Here is a 13,294-nt window from a genome sequence, read left to right on the forward strand (position 1 = left end):
CTCATGAATATTATGAGGTTCGTTACTGCTGAGCCACAATGAGAACTCCTATTTCTTTTTTGGCTGCTCCGCAGCATATGGAGCTCCCAGGCCTGGTATCAGGTCCAAGCCACAACCTTAAGCTAAGCCACAGCTGTGGCAATGCCAGATCCTTAACCCACTGTGCAGGGCCAGGGACCAAACCCACCTCCCAGTGCTCCCAAGATGCTGCCAATCCCATTGGGCCACAGCAGAAGCGCTGAGGACACTTTAAATAAGTATTTTGGAGTTCCTGTCGTGGCGTAGTCATTAACGAATCCAACTAGGAACCATGAGGTTGCGGGTTGGACCCCTGGCCTTGCTCAGTGGGTTAAGGATCCGGCGTTGCCATGGGCTGTGGTGTAGGTCGCAGACACGGCTCGGATCCCGTGTTGCTGTGGCGCTGGCGTAGGCCAGTGGCTATGGCTCCGATTAGACCCCTAGCCTGGGAATCTCCATATGCCTCGGGAGTGGCCCTAGAAAAAGCAAAAAGACAAAAAATGAAATAAAATAAATAAATAAATACAAATATTTTCATCACAGTTATGCTAACATTAAAGACTTTTAGTGAAACTGTTTTCAGGAACAAATTCTACTGAGCCAATTTGCTTCCATGGTGATTTTAAAAATATAATAAATTCTATTTTGTATATATACATATTTATATATTATATTATAAATTTGCCTTCATTAGCTTTGTTTTCCACTTAACTTTTTCTACGAAGCTTGGAATCAGTTTTTTGTCCGTATGGGTATTTTTTTGGTCCATGTCGTATGTTGTTGACCATAGCTGCTTCTATAGAGAACACTCTTGTGGCTGCTCATTTCACCAAGACCAATTCTCTCGGTTAAATTTTGCATGTCTCAATGCTTTTATGAAAACTAGATCCCTTGGTCACGTTGTGAACAATCCTGAATTACACCACATGCTGTTTCTAAGTTGATTTTATTCTGATTCGATTCTTTCTACCAGGAATAGCCATTATGAAATGAACAGAAGACTGGTGGTATGCATTTATTTACCGAGTTCATCTTTTAAATTGTGATTAATGTGAGAGGTAGAGATGGAGGGGAAGGAAACAGCCTAGAGTCCAAAGGGTGGGATGTTTAGTGTCATTAGTCACTAGGGAAATGCAAATCAAACCGCAGTGAGAGGCCACCTCGTACCTACTATGAGAAGGTTTCTGGTAGAAAAGAGCAAGTGTTGGCAAGGATGTGGCGACCCTGGCCCTCCATACGTTGCTGGTAGGAATGTAAAATGTTGCAGCTGATATGCGAAATGGTTCAGAGGTTCCTCAAAAAGTTAAGCATGGGAAGTTACCACTGTGGCACAGTGTCATTGGCAGCATCTTGGGAGCTCTGGGAAGCAGGTTTGATCCCCCGCCCGGCACAACGGGTTAAGGATCCGCATTGCCCTTAGGTCAAAACTCCAGATTGGATCTGATCCCTGACCCAGAAACCCCATACACCATGGGGCAGCTAGAAAAGAAAAAAAAAAAAGTTAAGGCTGAAATTACCAGATGATCCAGAAATACCACTCCTTGGTATATATCCCAAAGAATTAAAAACATGTATTCAGGAGTTCCCGTAGTAGCTTATCAGGTTAAGGACCTGATGTTGTCTCTCTGAGGATGCAAGTTTGACCCCTGGCCTTGCTCAGTGGGTTAAGGATCTGGAGTTGCTGCAAGCTGTGGCATAGGTCACATATATGGCTTGGATCCAGTGCTGCCGTGGGTGTAGCATAGACCTCAGCTGCAGCTCCCGTTCAACCCCTAGCCCTGGAACTTCCACATGCCGAAGTTGCGGCCATAAAAGAAAAAAACAAAATAAAAACATGTATTCAATCAAAAACAGGCACACAGGTGTTTATATCACCACTGCTGATGATAGCCACAAAGTGACAGCAATCAGTTGTCTATCAACAGAAGAATGGATAATCAAAATGTAGCCTATTCATGCAAAGAATAAACTACAGCCATAAAAAGAATGAAGTGCTTACAACATGAAGTAACCTTGAAAACGTAAGGCTAGGTGAAAAGTCACAAGACACAGGGCCACATATTGTATGATTCCATTTATGGGAAATATCCAGACTCTGTAAATCCACAACAGAGACAGAAAACAGATGAGTGGTTTTCAGGGGCTCGGGGGAGGGGGTGGGGAGTGATTGCTTAATGCATAGAGGGTTTCCTTTTGGAGTCATAAAATGCTCTGAAACTAGATAAAGATGGTTTCACAATGTCATGAATGTACTAAGTGCCACCGAGCTGTACATTTTAAAATGGTTAATTCCACCATATGTGAATTTTACCTCAAAAAGATAGTGGAGGCAAAGTGATAGATTGAGCAAAATGTGCTACTTTAAGACCAGCAAAGGTCCTTGACCAGGAGTCATAAAACTCTACTTTTCTAGGTATCTCATTTGAAGAAGACAACACAGATTCTTTGGAGGTTTTTTTGATAAAATGTGCTTTTAGAAAGAGAGGGGTGTGGAAAAAAAAATACTTCAGCAGATAGGTTGCCTGTTTCTGATCTACTACGTTGTGTTATATGAAGCTTTTTTGAAGATGTTTCAAAGTAGGTAACATTTGAGAAGGCTATGAAATACTAAATGCTGGGACCATGTTTGGGGAACAGACAGAAAGAAAGAGGAGACTTAGGAAGAACTAGAGGGAACACTGGTTTGATGAGGGCTGGAAGGTATCAGGGGCACTGAAAAAGCCTCTTGAACCAAAGCCTGGTTCCGCTAAAAACCTTGTAGGGATATTTGTCACTTTCCTACTGCCCAGCATCCACAGCATCCATTCTTCCTCTCCAAGGGCGCACAGATTCCCTTTTGGGGAAGTTCTTCTCTTCTATTGCATGCAGGTAGTCAATGAAGCTGCCCCGCCCACCCACTCTGAAATTGCCTGTTTCGAGGCACCTCACTCCTGGGACACTGACTTTCCTGGGTGGGGGTGGTCTTGCTGACTGTGTAAAGGACACATCCCTAGAGCAGCCCCCTGGTTTCCTTCTTGGATCCTGCCCTCTTCTGGTTCTCCAGCCTCTTGTCCATTTGGTGAGCACCCCAGCACCCCTCTAACATAATCCCTTCTGAAGTTATTGGGAGCTGGGCTGTGTTACTTTAACCAAAGCATCCTGTTCCCTGCTTGAGCATGAACAACATGGAGATTTCAACAGACTTGAAATGCTGACAGGTAGCTGCTGGTGGAATTTGGTGCCCTGGGAAGGACTGGCTGGGAGTCAGGGTGGGGGACTCCAGCTCAGACGCCATATCCTAAATACCTACCAAGTGCCAAGCCTTGGGTTGATTTGGTAGAAAGGTATGGGAGAGAATCAAAGGGAATAACAGCGAAGCCTGGGTTCCATAGCTAGAAAGTGGGTTGATCTACAAGCCAAGGACCCACCGAAAGAATTGGTCACCCACAGATTTAGGGCAAAGATGAGCACTAGTGAGCTTTTTTTCGGTTCTCTCAAACAGCGCGGCATCCCTCTGTCCTTGCTCATGTGAACCTCATCTGCCCAAAGGCAGTGTGTGTGTGTGTGTGTTTGGAGGGATGTGGGTTGGAGGGAGCTCCAGATTTCCCCTTGAGGGCTTTCCCTTTGGGCAATTCTGCTAGTAGGGCCAGATGTTGATTATAAATAGGTTCAAAAGATAAAGACAAGCTGGCCTCTATATTTTGTTGCGGTCTTCTAGTTTCTTTCTTAGTAACAGGATTCATTAACCACTGACCACAGCACGATGTTGGTCAAAACCATCTAGATAGATAAGTAAAGAAGTAGAAAACATCCCTTTTGCTTTCTGGGAGTTAGGAGTAAAACATGCCCAGATTCTGACATTAAGAATTTTTTAATGTAGAAATGCATACAACTTAGTGTAGTAAAACCTGAATATTGAAACATGAAGCACACTCTAAAGTTTCACTATGGGACGTAAGTACCTGAATAATGGAGAGATACACCATGTTTTTACATGAGCCACGTCAAAATTGTAAAGATGTCAATTCTTCCCAAAGCAGTATGTGTTAGATGTGTTTCCAATTTAAAAATCCCCAATTTTTCATAGAACAAGCTAATCCTATAGTTCATCTGGAAAATAAAAATGCCAAAATCTACCAAGAAAATTTTGAGAAAGAGTGAAGTAGGCCTACACTATCAACTCTCGAAATATTCCATAAAGCTGTATTAATTGAAGTGGTGTCATATTAGCACAAGAATAGACAAGAAAATTGATGATCCAGAATAGAAAATGTTGGAAATAAACCCAAATATTTAACTGAGAACTTATGTACTTAAAATGCCAGTTGTGGGAGTTCCCATTGTGGCTCAACTGGGTTCAGGACCCGACGTTGCCTCTCGTAGGTGGCAGGTTCCATCCCTGGCCTTGCTCAGTGGGTTGAGGATCCAGCACTGCTGCAAGATTGCAGATGTGACCCCGATCTGGCATTGCTGTGGCTGTGGTGTAGGTGGGCAACTACAGCTCTGATTCGACCTCTAGCCTGGAAACTTCCATATGCTGTAGCTGCAGGCAAAAAAAAAGAAGGAAAGGAAGGAAGGGAGGGAAAAATAAATAAAATGACAATTGAAATCAGTAGGGAAGGAATGGGCCTCTTATGATGTAAGGACGGTTCCTCCTATTCTAGTTCTTTTATTTCTTTTTTTTTTTTTTTTTCTTGGGCCGCTCCCATGGCATATGGAGGTTCCCAGGCTAGGGGTTGAATCGGAGCTGTAGCCACCGGCCTACGCCAGAGCCACAGCAACACGGGATCCGAGCCGCGTCTGCAACCTACACCACAGCTCACGGCAACGCCGGATCGTTAACCCACTGAGCAAGGGCAGGGACCGAACCCACAACCTCATGGTTCCTAGTCGGATTTGTTAACCACTGCGCCACGACGGGAACTCCCTAGTTCTTTTATTTCTTAATGTTTCTCTTGTGATCTGTGCATAAGTTACATAACAAACAAAAGCACATAGTAAAACTCCACCAGGGTAAATGTTACACAAAAACTCGATTACATAAGTCCTCTTGTTGTGTTACTGTGAAGTTAATTCAAACCAGTGTTTTATCAGTAAGTGGTATTATCCTAAACTTAGAGATTATGAAACTTCCCCTGTGCACAGCTGACCTCACAGCAAACTGAGGAAGTTCCAGGTGATTCTGAGGCAGTCGCTTATTCCCACGCAAGTACAGCTTGAGACTTTTCTCCCAGCCCCGTCCCAGAAGGGTCCTAGGTAACCTGGAAAGAGAACAGTAGCCCACAGCCATCATGCCACAGCCAACACCAATCATGCCACAGCCAAATCTGCATTATTATAGCACATGTGATTTTGTAAGCATATCTCTGTCTTTGCAGATATACTATGTGGGTCTGTAACTCTGTTTATCAGCGAGTCCTCCCTGCAAGCGTGGTATGTGTCTGTGCTCTGAGGATAGATGCAAAGGAGAATGAGCCTGGCTCCTGCAGGGAGCAGGGAGGAGGGAGCATGCTTTAAAAGAGTGTATTTTATTTTATTTTTTTGTCTTTGTTAGTTCTAAGACCCCACCCAAGGCATATGGAGGTTCCCAGTTGAATCAGAGCTGTAGCTGCCAGCCTGCACCACAGCCACAGCAACACAGGATCCTTAGCCCACTGAGCAAGGCCAGGGATCGAACTGCACCCTCATGGGTACTAGTCGGGTTCGTTAACCACTGAACCACGACGGGAAGTCCAAAAAGAGTATGTTTTAATCTAGCCCTGCAGATGCTAAGACTGAGCAGTGTGTAGGGTGCTTGGCCGAGGACACAGAGAGGGGGAGTTCCCCCAACAACCTGATCGGAAGTGATTCTTGAAAGACGAGTAATAGCTGGACAGGAGGAAAATTGGGTGTAAAAAGAGAGGAAGAGACAGCATTGCAGCAGAAGACACAGCTTGAGCAAAGGTACTCAGGATAAAAATAGCTCCAGGTAGGAGTTCCTGTCATGGAAACTCCCAGCACCTTTCTGTTTTTAATTTGTATTATAAACAACATTTTCTCTGAACTTTTCCTCCAGGAGCCATGGGAAGTTTGGTTTCTTGGCCCATTCTCCTCCCTTATGCACAATTTACTGTCCAACTTGTTAGTCCGAAACCCTTTATAAATTCTGTTATCTAAATCTCATATAGTATTCAGCTGTCCAATTGACATTGTTGTTATAAGCTTGCTTTTTGTTGCTGTCATGGTCCACTCATTCCTTATAAATGCCTTTGCCTGCTTTCCAAAGGCCAAGTTCTCTGTGCTGAGATTTGCACCTGTGGTATTATGCTGGCAAGTGGTTTCATGTCCTTAGGTCTTAAAATACTCTTCCTTCTCCTCCCTGCCCCCAAAGAGGAAACTTGTTGCTTGTCTGGGAACTGGCTTGCTTAAGGTGATAACTTCTCTTAAATTTGTGTAGACTTAATGAATTACCAAAAAACAAAAAGAAGAAGAAAGAAAGGAAAAAAAAAAAGAAAGAGAGAGAGAGAGTTCCCACAGTGGATCAGTGGGAAGGAATCTGACAAGTATCCATAAGGACACAGGTTCAATCCCTGGCCTTGCTTAGTGGGTTAAGGATCTGGCATTGCTGTGGCTGTGGTGTAGGTCACATATGCGGCTCGGATCCCATGTGCTGTGGCTGTGGGTGTTGGCTGGTGGCTACGCCTCCACACCTCCAATTTGACACTTAGCCTGGGAACCTCCATATGCCACGGGTGTGGCCCTGAGAAGACCAAAAAAAAAAAAAAAAGTAAATCTGGTTTAAGAAGTGCTTCCAGGATCATCTGGTCTAATAGAAATGATAGGCAAGAACTGGCAAAAAGATTATGTAAATTCTTAATAAAATGTTCATCACTGTGATATATACAGAGATGAAGGATTGATGCCATTAATATATAATTGTATGTCTCTAGCTTATATTTAACACAAATCTTAGTCAGCCATCAAGTGTGAGCTCAAAGATGGAAACAGAAACCAATAGCAGTTTCAGTAAAGGCGATCATCTTGCCCTGTGGTTATGAACTGTAATCATTTCTTAATTGTAACTTGGAGCACCTTGTTTTCCCAGTAATTAACTAGTTTTTGATTTTTGCCCTTGCTACTGAGGACCAGAGTCACTCTGTTTTCACCGAGGATGGTTGTTAGGGTGGCATCATGCCTTTATTATGCTAACAAGGCTTTATCCTTCATGCATCCAACAAATATTTACATTGCTCTGCCTTTCCAGCACATTCTCCAGAGCACACAGTGCCCCCCCCTCAACAAACACACACAAGGCACTCAACAGGCTCTCAGAAGGGTTTCCAACCTGCAAAGAGTTGCATAGAGGCAGCAGGTCTGGTTTATGGAGGAACCCCTGCGCTGTGGCTACCTCATTGGCGAAGGCGAAGAAATGAGCATTCGGTGCACGTGGGCGCCGTGCTAGCTATTTTATATACATTAGCTCATGCGATAATGAGGCTAAGAGAAGCGTGTGTTCAAAGGTATTATTTTCTTTCTATTGTACGTTATGGAAATAACCCATGTTGAATTAATTAACACCTTGCATTCGAAATCCTGTCTATATAAGCAGGTTCTGGTTGATTTCTAAAGCTAATCTGATGCATAAATGGGGAAAGGGGGTAAACCGTGGCATGGATATAAGGTTTTTTAAAATTCTCATATTTATGCTTGGTGTACAGAATTTGTTAGGGGAAAAAAAAGTCTTAAACAGGTTGAAAGACTCTTGTTCCAAGGTTTTTTAGAGCATTATTCAAGAAATGCAGGAGTTCCTGTCGTGGCTCAGTGGAAACGAATCTGACAGGTCCATGAGGTTGTGGATTCAATCCCTGGCCTCGCTCAGTGGGTTACGGATCTGGCATTGCCATGAGCTGTGGTGTAGGTCACAGACGTGGCTCGGATCTGGCGTTGCTGTGGCTGTGGTGTAGGCCAGCAGCTGCAGCTCCGATTGGACCCCTAGCCTGGGAACCTCCATATGCTGCAGGTGCAGCCCTAAAAAAAAAAAAGGCAAAAAAAAGAAGAAATGTGGGAAAATTGACCTCTGCTCTCCTTCTTTCTTAGATACATTCCACCGTTGATCTGGGGGAAAAGCGGGCACATCCAGACAGCCTTGTATGGGAAGATGGGAAGGGTGAGGTCACCACACCCGTATGGGCACCGGAAGTTCATCACCATGTCCGATGGAGCCACTTCGACCTTTGACCTCTTCGAACCCTTGGCTGAGCACTGTGTGGGAGGTGAGCTGGTTTAGGTCCTGTGATTGGAGTGGCTGAGTCAGTGAGGGAGGAGACTCCCGTAGGGCTTTCAATAGCATTGTTGAATAGCTTTTCAATCCTCTTATGAAATACATAAGCTTTGTATAAGAACTTGGAGCCCCGGTGCCCTGGGCCCAGGCCTCTGGTTTGATGACAGCAACAGAAGCTGGACTATCTAAGTGCTTTTTATATGCTCTCATCTCATTTAACCCTCCCAACAATCCTGAGAAGTCAGAGCCTTATCATCCTTACTTTGCTGATGAGGAAACTGCAGCTTAGATGCAGGGTAGCTGGTCTTGTTTGTGGCATACCAGCAAAAAACAAAAGCTCTTAGAGGCCCTCTTCTTAGGTTTCCAGGGGTCTGAGACACCTACTTCTCAGAAACAACCACAATTTCTATTACTGATGGAACTCGCATTGCTCTGTCCCAGCTACACAGTGAACACTCATAAAAGGCTTCACAGTGAGGGCTTTTGAGGAAGTGGAGTTAGATGGCTGCATCCTTTAAAAGCTGGTCCTGGAATTCCCGTTGTGGCTCAGTGGTTAATGAATCCAATTAGGAACCATGGGGTTGAGGGTTCAATCCCTGACCTTGCTCAGTGGGTTAAGGATCCGGCGTTGCCGTGAGCTGTGGTGTAGGCCGGTGTCTATAGCTCTAATTTGACCCCTAGCCTGGGAACCTCCATATGCTGTAGGAGTGGCTCTAGAAAAGGCAATAAATAAATAAATACATACATACATACATACATACATACATAAAACCTGGTCCTACCGGAAGAGAACATGTCTTTTGAGTTGTGTAGCATTCAGCAGCACCTCATTTGTTTATTTTATAGCTGCTCAGTAGACATTTAGGGGCAAATTCTAGTCAACATCTTACAACTCTCAGTTATTTAAAGCAGCTAGAACTGCTGAGTAGCTAGACAGAGTTTCTTATGTTCCCTCTGCCTGGAATGCTTGTCCCAGACCTTCTCAGGTCTGCCTCCTTGTCACCTCCTTAGAGGGATGGTCCCTGCTTCCATCTAACTAGTGTTTCCTTCCCAAGAAATCCATCCCTCCCTCCTGCTGTAGTTCTTCATGGTACCATGGCAGGTACCATGAAGAACTACCTGCCACTCTCTAAACCTGTTTGTGTAGTTGTTTATTGTCTGACTGCTAGACTGTAGGCATCCCCAAAGTCCAGGGAACAGTCACAGGAGGAATGAACAGAAATAGGTTGGGCGTTCACTGTGCCTTTACAATGTGTCTGATCTTTCAAATATTTATTTCTCTACCATATACCCAGTCACACGTTCCCCTTGTTTCTAATGCTCTGACTTCTACTATTAAAGCACGAAATTTAATTTAACCAACCTGCTCTCCCAGGACAGAGGTGTAAAGTGGAAAAGGACAAAGCACTGATTCTTTTTTGGTGCATGTCTGTGTCTTTCTGTCACCCCTGCCCCCCGAAAGGACTGATGGGGTGGTTCTGGAAGGTGTTTACATCCAAGAAAGGCTCTAAGGAAAGCAGCCCCTTTTTCCTTTTTATGATTTTTTCTGACTACAAAAGGAATAAATACTTTAGAAAATGTAGATAATACAGAAAATGTTTAAAAAGAAAATAAGACTCATCTGTAATCCCACACCCAGCAAGCTAATGTTAACATTTTGTTCCATTTACCTTCAGGTCTATGCAAAGTTTTTCCAAAATTTAAATTACTGTACATTATATTGTATTTTCCCATGTCTTAAAAGTCTAAAAGTCTCAGTAACAAAAGTTTAATGACTGCTTAATAGTCTACAGTGTGGTCAAATGGTAATTTAATCGTTATATTTTTAGACATTTAGCTTGCATATAATTTTGTTATTTCTAAATTCTTTGCAAAGCATCCTTAATCAGAATTTAAGGCAAAATTCCAAGATGTGGAATTGTAAGGTCAAGGTTTATAAACATGTTGAGGTTCTTTATGCATATTGTGTAAGAATCTTTAAAATTGTTTTTATCTAAACTTTCAGAAGGAAAATTATGATCAGATTTAATAACCCAAGCACTATCTTTCTTTTGAAGAAAACATATATAAGTCTCTCTCCCACCCTTACTCCCCACTGGTACCACTATTAGGATTCTTGCGTATGATTCCAGAGTTAGTGTATACATTTATAATCATAGGTGTCTTTTTTTCTGCACACAAACGGTAGCACATATAACCCTTCTCTGCACCTTGTTTTTTTCTACTTAATACCTATTGAGGAGCTTGCCATATCAGTGTATATAAAGACGTCTCATTTGGGGGGGGGGCGGTGCCTGTGGCATATGGAAGTTCCCAGGCTAGGGGTCAGATCAGAGCTATAGCTGCCAGCCTACACCACAGCCACAGCAATGCTGGATCCTTCACCCACTGAGCAAGGCCAGGGATCGAACCCATATCCTCACGGATACTAGTCAGGTTCTTAACCTGCTGAGCCACAACAGGAACTCCAGTTTTTAAGGGCCACATAATATTTCATCATTTGGATATGTAAAAATTTATTTAACCAGACCCCGATTTCTGGACATTGAGGTTATGTTCAGTCTTTTGCAGTTACAATCTAAACTGTATATATATGGTTTTGTGTATATGCTATACATCTGTAGCATAAATACCTGAAAGTGAAATTGCTGAGTCAAAGAGGTCTATGCAAACACTGCTTTTTATTTTTCCACGCATTCATTCATTCATACAGAAATTCATATAGAAATTGAGTTATGTTCAGAAACACGTAGCAATTTGATGAGTAATTATATACCTGTTGAATCTAATTATAAAAAATTGAGACTTGTATTTTTTGTTTCAGGTGTCTAGTAATTAATTTTTATTATAGTTTATTTTTCTTTTTTTTTTTTTTTTTTTGGTCTTTTTTTTTTTTTCTTTGTCTTTTTTGTTGTTGTTGTTGTTGTTGCTATTTCTTGGGCCGCTCCCACGGCATATGGAGGTTCCCAGGCTAGGGGTTGAATCGGAGCTGTAGCCACCGGCCTACGCCAGAGCCACAGCAATGCGGGATCCGAGCCGCGTCTGCAACCTACACCACAGCTCACGGCAACGCCGGATCGTTAACCCACTGAGCAAGGGCAGGGACCGAACCCGCAACCTCATGGTTCCTAGTCGGATTCGTTAACCACTGCGCCACGACGGGAACTCCTATAGTTTATTTTTCAAAAGCCTCTGTCCCTAATGAATTGGAACTTTTAAAACGGACTCTTTACCATAAATAGTCTGGGAAGTACTTTCACAAACAGCACCAGCTGGAAGGGAACAATATGCTTTCCCAGAGAAATGAGTGAAAGATGGATATTAAATTCTCTCCTCCTGTTTTCTAAGCCAGGGCAGCAAAGCTGTGTCCCTTTCCCATGTCAGATTTATTGACTGTCTCGGGATCTCTTTCTCTACCATGTAGATGACGTTACCATGGTCATCTGCCCTGGAATTGCCAATCACAGCGAGAAGCAGTACATCCGCACCTTTGTCGACTATGCCCAGAAAAATGGCTACCGGTGCGCTGTGCTGAACCACCTGGGCGCCTTGCCTAACATTGAGCTGACCTCGCCACGCATGTTCACCTACGGTAAGCTTGGGCCGCGGCCAAGTGCAGGTCCCCTTATTTCCGGTCCCCCTGCAGGTGTGCTTCTGCTTGTGCCCTCCTTTTCTAAGTTTAAGACTTGCATTCCATTGCGAGAGATGGTGGGGCTCACCTTTGTAACAGCAGCCATCAACCATGTACTGGGTGAAACCACATCCCACATCAGCCTTTCAGATGAACACCATAACCATCCCATCTCATCCCATCTCATCGGGGCAGAAACTGACTATAAGCTCCCAGGGGAAGGTCTTGCCCAAGGCCCCCCGCTGGTAAGTTAATGCTCTCCGAATGCTCATTCCTAGGGACCTTGTGACTGGCAGGCAAGCGCTGTGGTAAAGCCCATAGATGTCAGCGGGAGGGGCATATGGCACATTAACAACACAATAGATTCCTAGCCACTGGAGCAGTTCTCTGGTGGCTCAGTGGGTTAAGGATCCGGCATCATCATGACATGAAGTTCCCAGGCCATGGCTTGGGTTCGATTCCTGGCCCGGGAACTACACACACCGGAAGGCCCAGCCAGAAAAGCAAAAACAAACAGCAAAACAAACAAGCCATTTGAGGACAGGAATTGGATCTTATAATTAGTCAAATGTGTCTTGCCTTTCTTTGAAGTCCTGGTTAGGTAAGGCTCTGTGTTCTGGACTGCTCGTTCTTTTTTTTTTTTTGTCTGTTTAGGGCCACACCCTTGGCATATGGAGGTTCCCAGGCTAGGGGTCGAATCCAAGCTGTAGTAGCTGCCAGCCTACGCCACAGCCACAGCAACATGGGACCTGAGCCGCATCTATGACCTACACCACAGCTCACGGCAACACCAGATCCTTAACCCACTGGAGCAAGGCCAGGGATCAAACCCACATCCTCATGGATACTAGTCAGATTTGTTTCCCCTGAGCCATGATGGGAACTCCTGGACTGTTCGTTCTTGATCTAAGTCTCCCTTCAAATTAAATATACACACATAAATAATAAACACTTAAATTGTGTGTCTGTCTATGCACCAACATTTGGGATGTTTACAACCATATCAATTATAATGTTCTTTCACGGGAAGCAACTGAAAATTATATCTACTGTCTCAGCATAATTGATTTTCTGTTTCTTCATCGTCCCATTCTTTATTTCTATGTGCATAGTTTTTATTTAGGTGCAGTCATAGTATGTCTATCTACGGTGGCTTAATTTAAATAACTATATTCACTAACATAAAGATGCATAGTCATTATATTTAATCTCTTAAGAACCACATTGCTCTGATTACCCTGTTATAGTTTAACCGTTCTTCTTTGTAACCATTTAGGTTATTTAAAGTTTTTTCAGATTTTAAATAATGATGCTATAAATATCTTTTGCATAGAATGTTTCTCTTCTTTTTCATGACTTCTTGGGAATGAATTTATTGGAGTAGAATTTTGGAGTCAACATCTCTA

The 13,294-nt window shown here is 43.4% G+C and overlaps 1 protein-coding gene across 1 annotated transcript in view; it reads left to right on the forward strand.

The window, feature by feature from the left end:
- Positions 1-13,294, forward strand: part of ABHD2 (abhydrolase domain containing 2) — a 120,447-nt gene that overhangs the window by 61,012 nt on the left and 46,141 nt on the right. Inside the window, exons 4-5 of the mRNA XM_001925989.7 lie at positions 8,074-8,249; positions 11,682-11,849. Coding sequence (XP_001926024.1) covers positions 8,074-8,249; positions 11,682-11,849 — 344 coding nt within the window. The remainder of the gene's footprint in view (positions 1-8,073; positions 8,250-11,681; positions 11,850-13,294) is intronic.

Source organism: Sus scrofa, chromosome 7 (genome assembly GCF_000003025.6).
Source record: "Sus scrofa isolate TJ Tabasco breed Duroc chromosome 7, Sscrofa11.1, whole genome shotgun sequence".
NCBI classification, from domain to species: Eukaryota; Metazoa; Chordata; class Mammalia; order Artiodactyla; family Suidae; genus Sus; species Sus scrofa.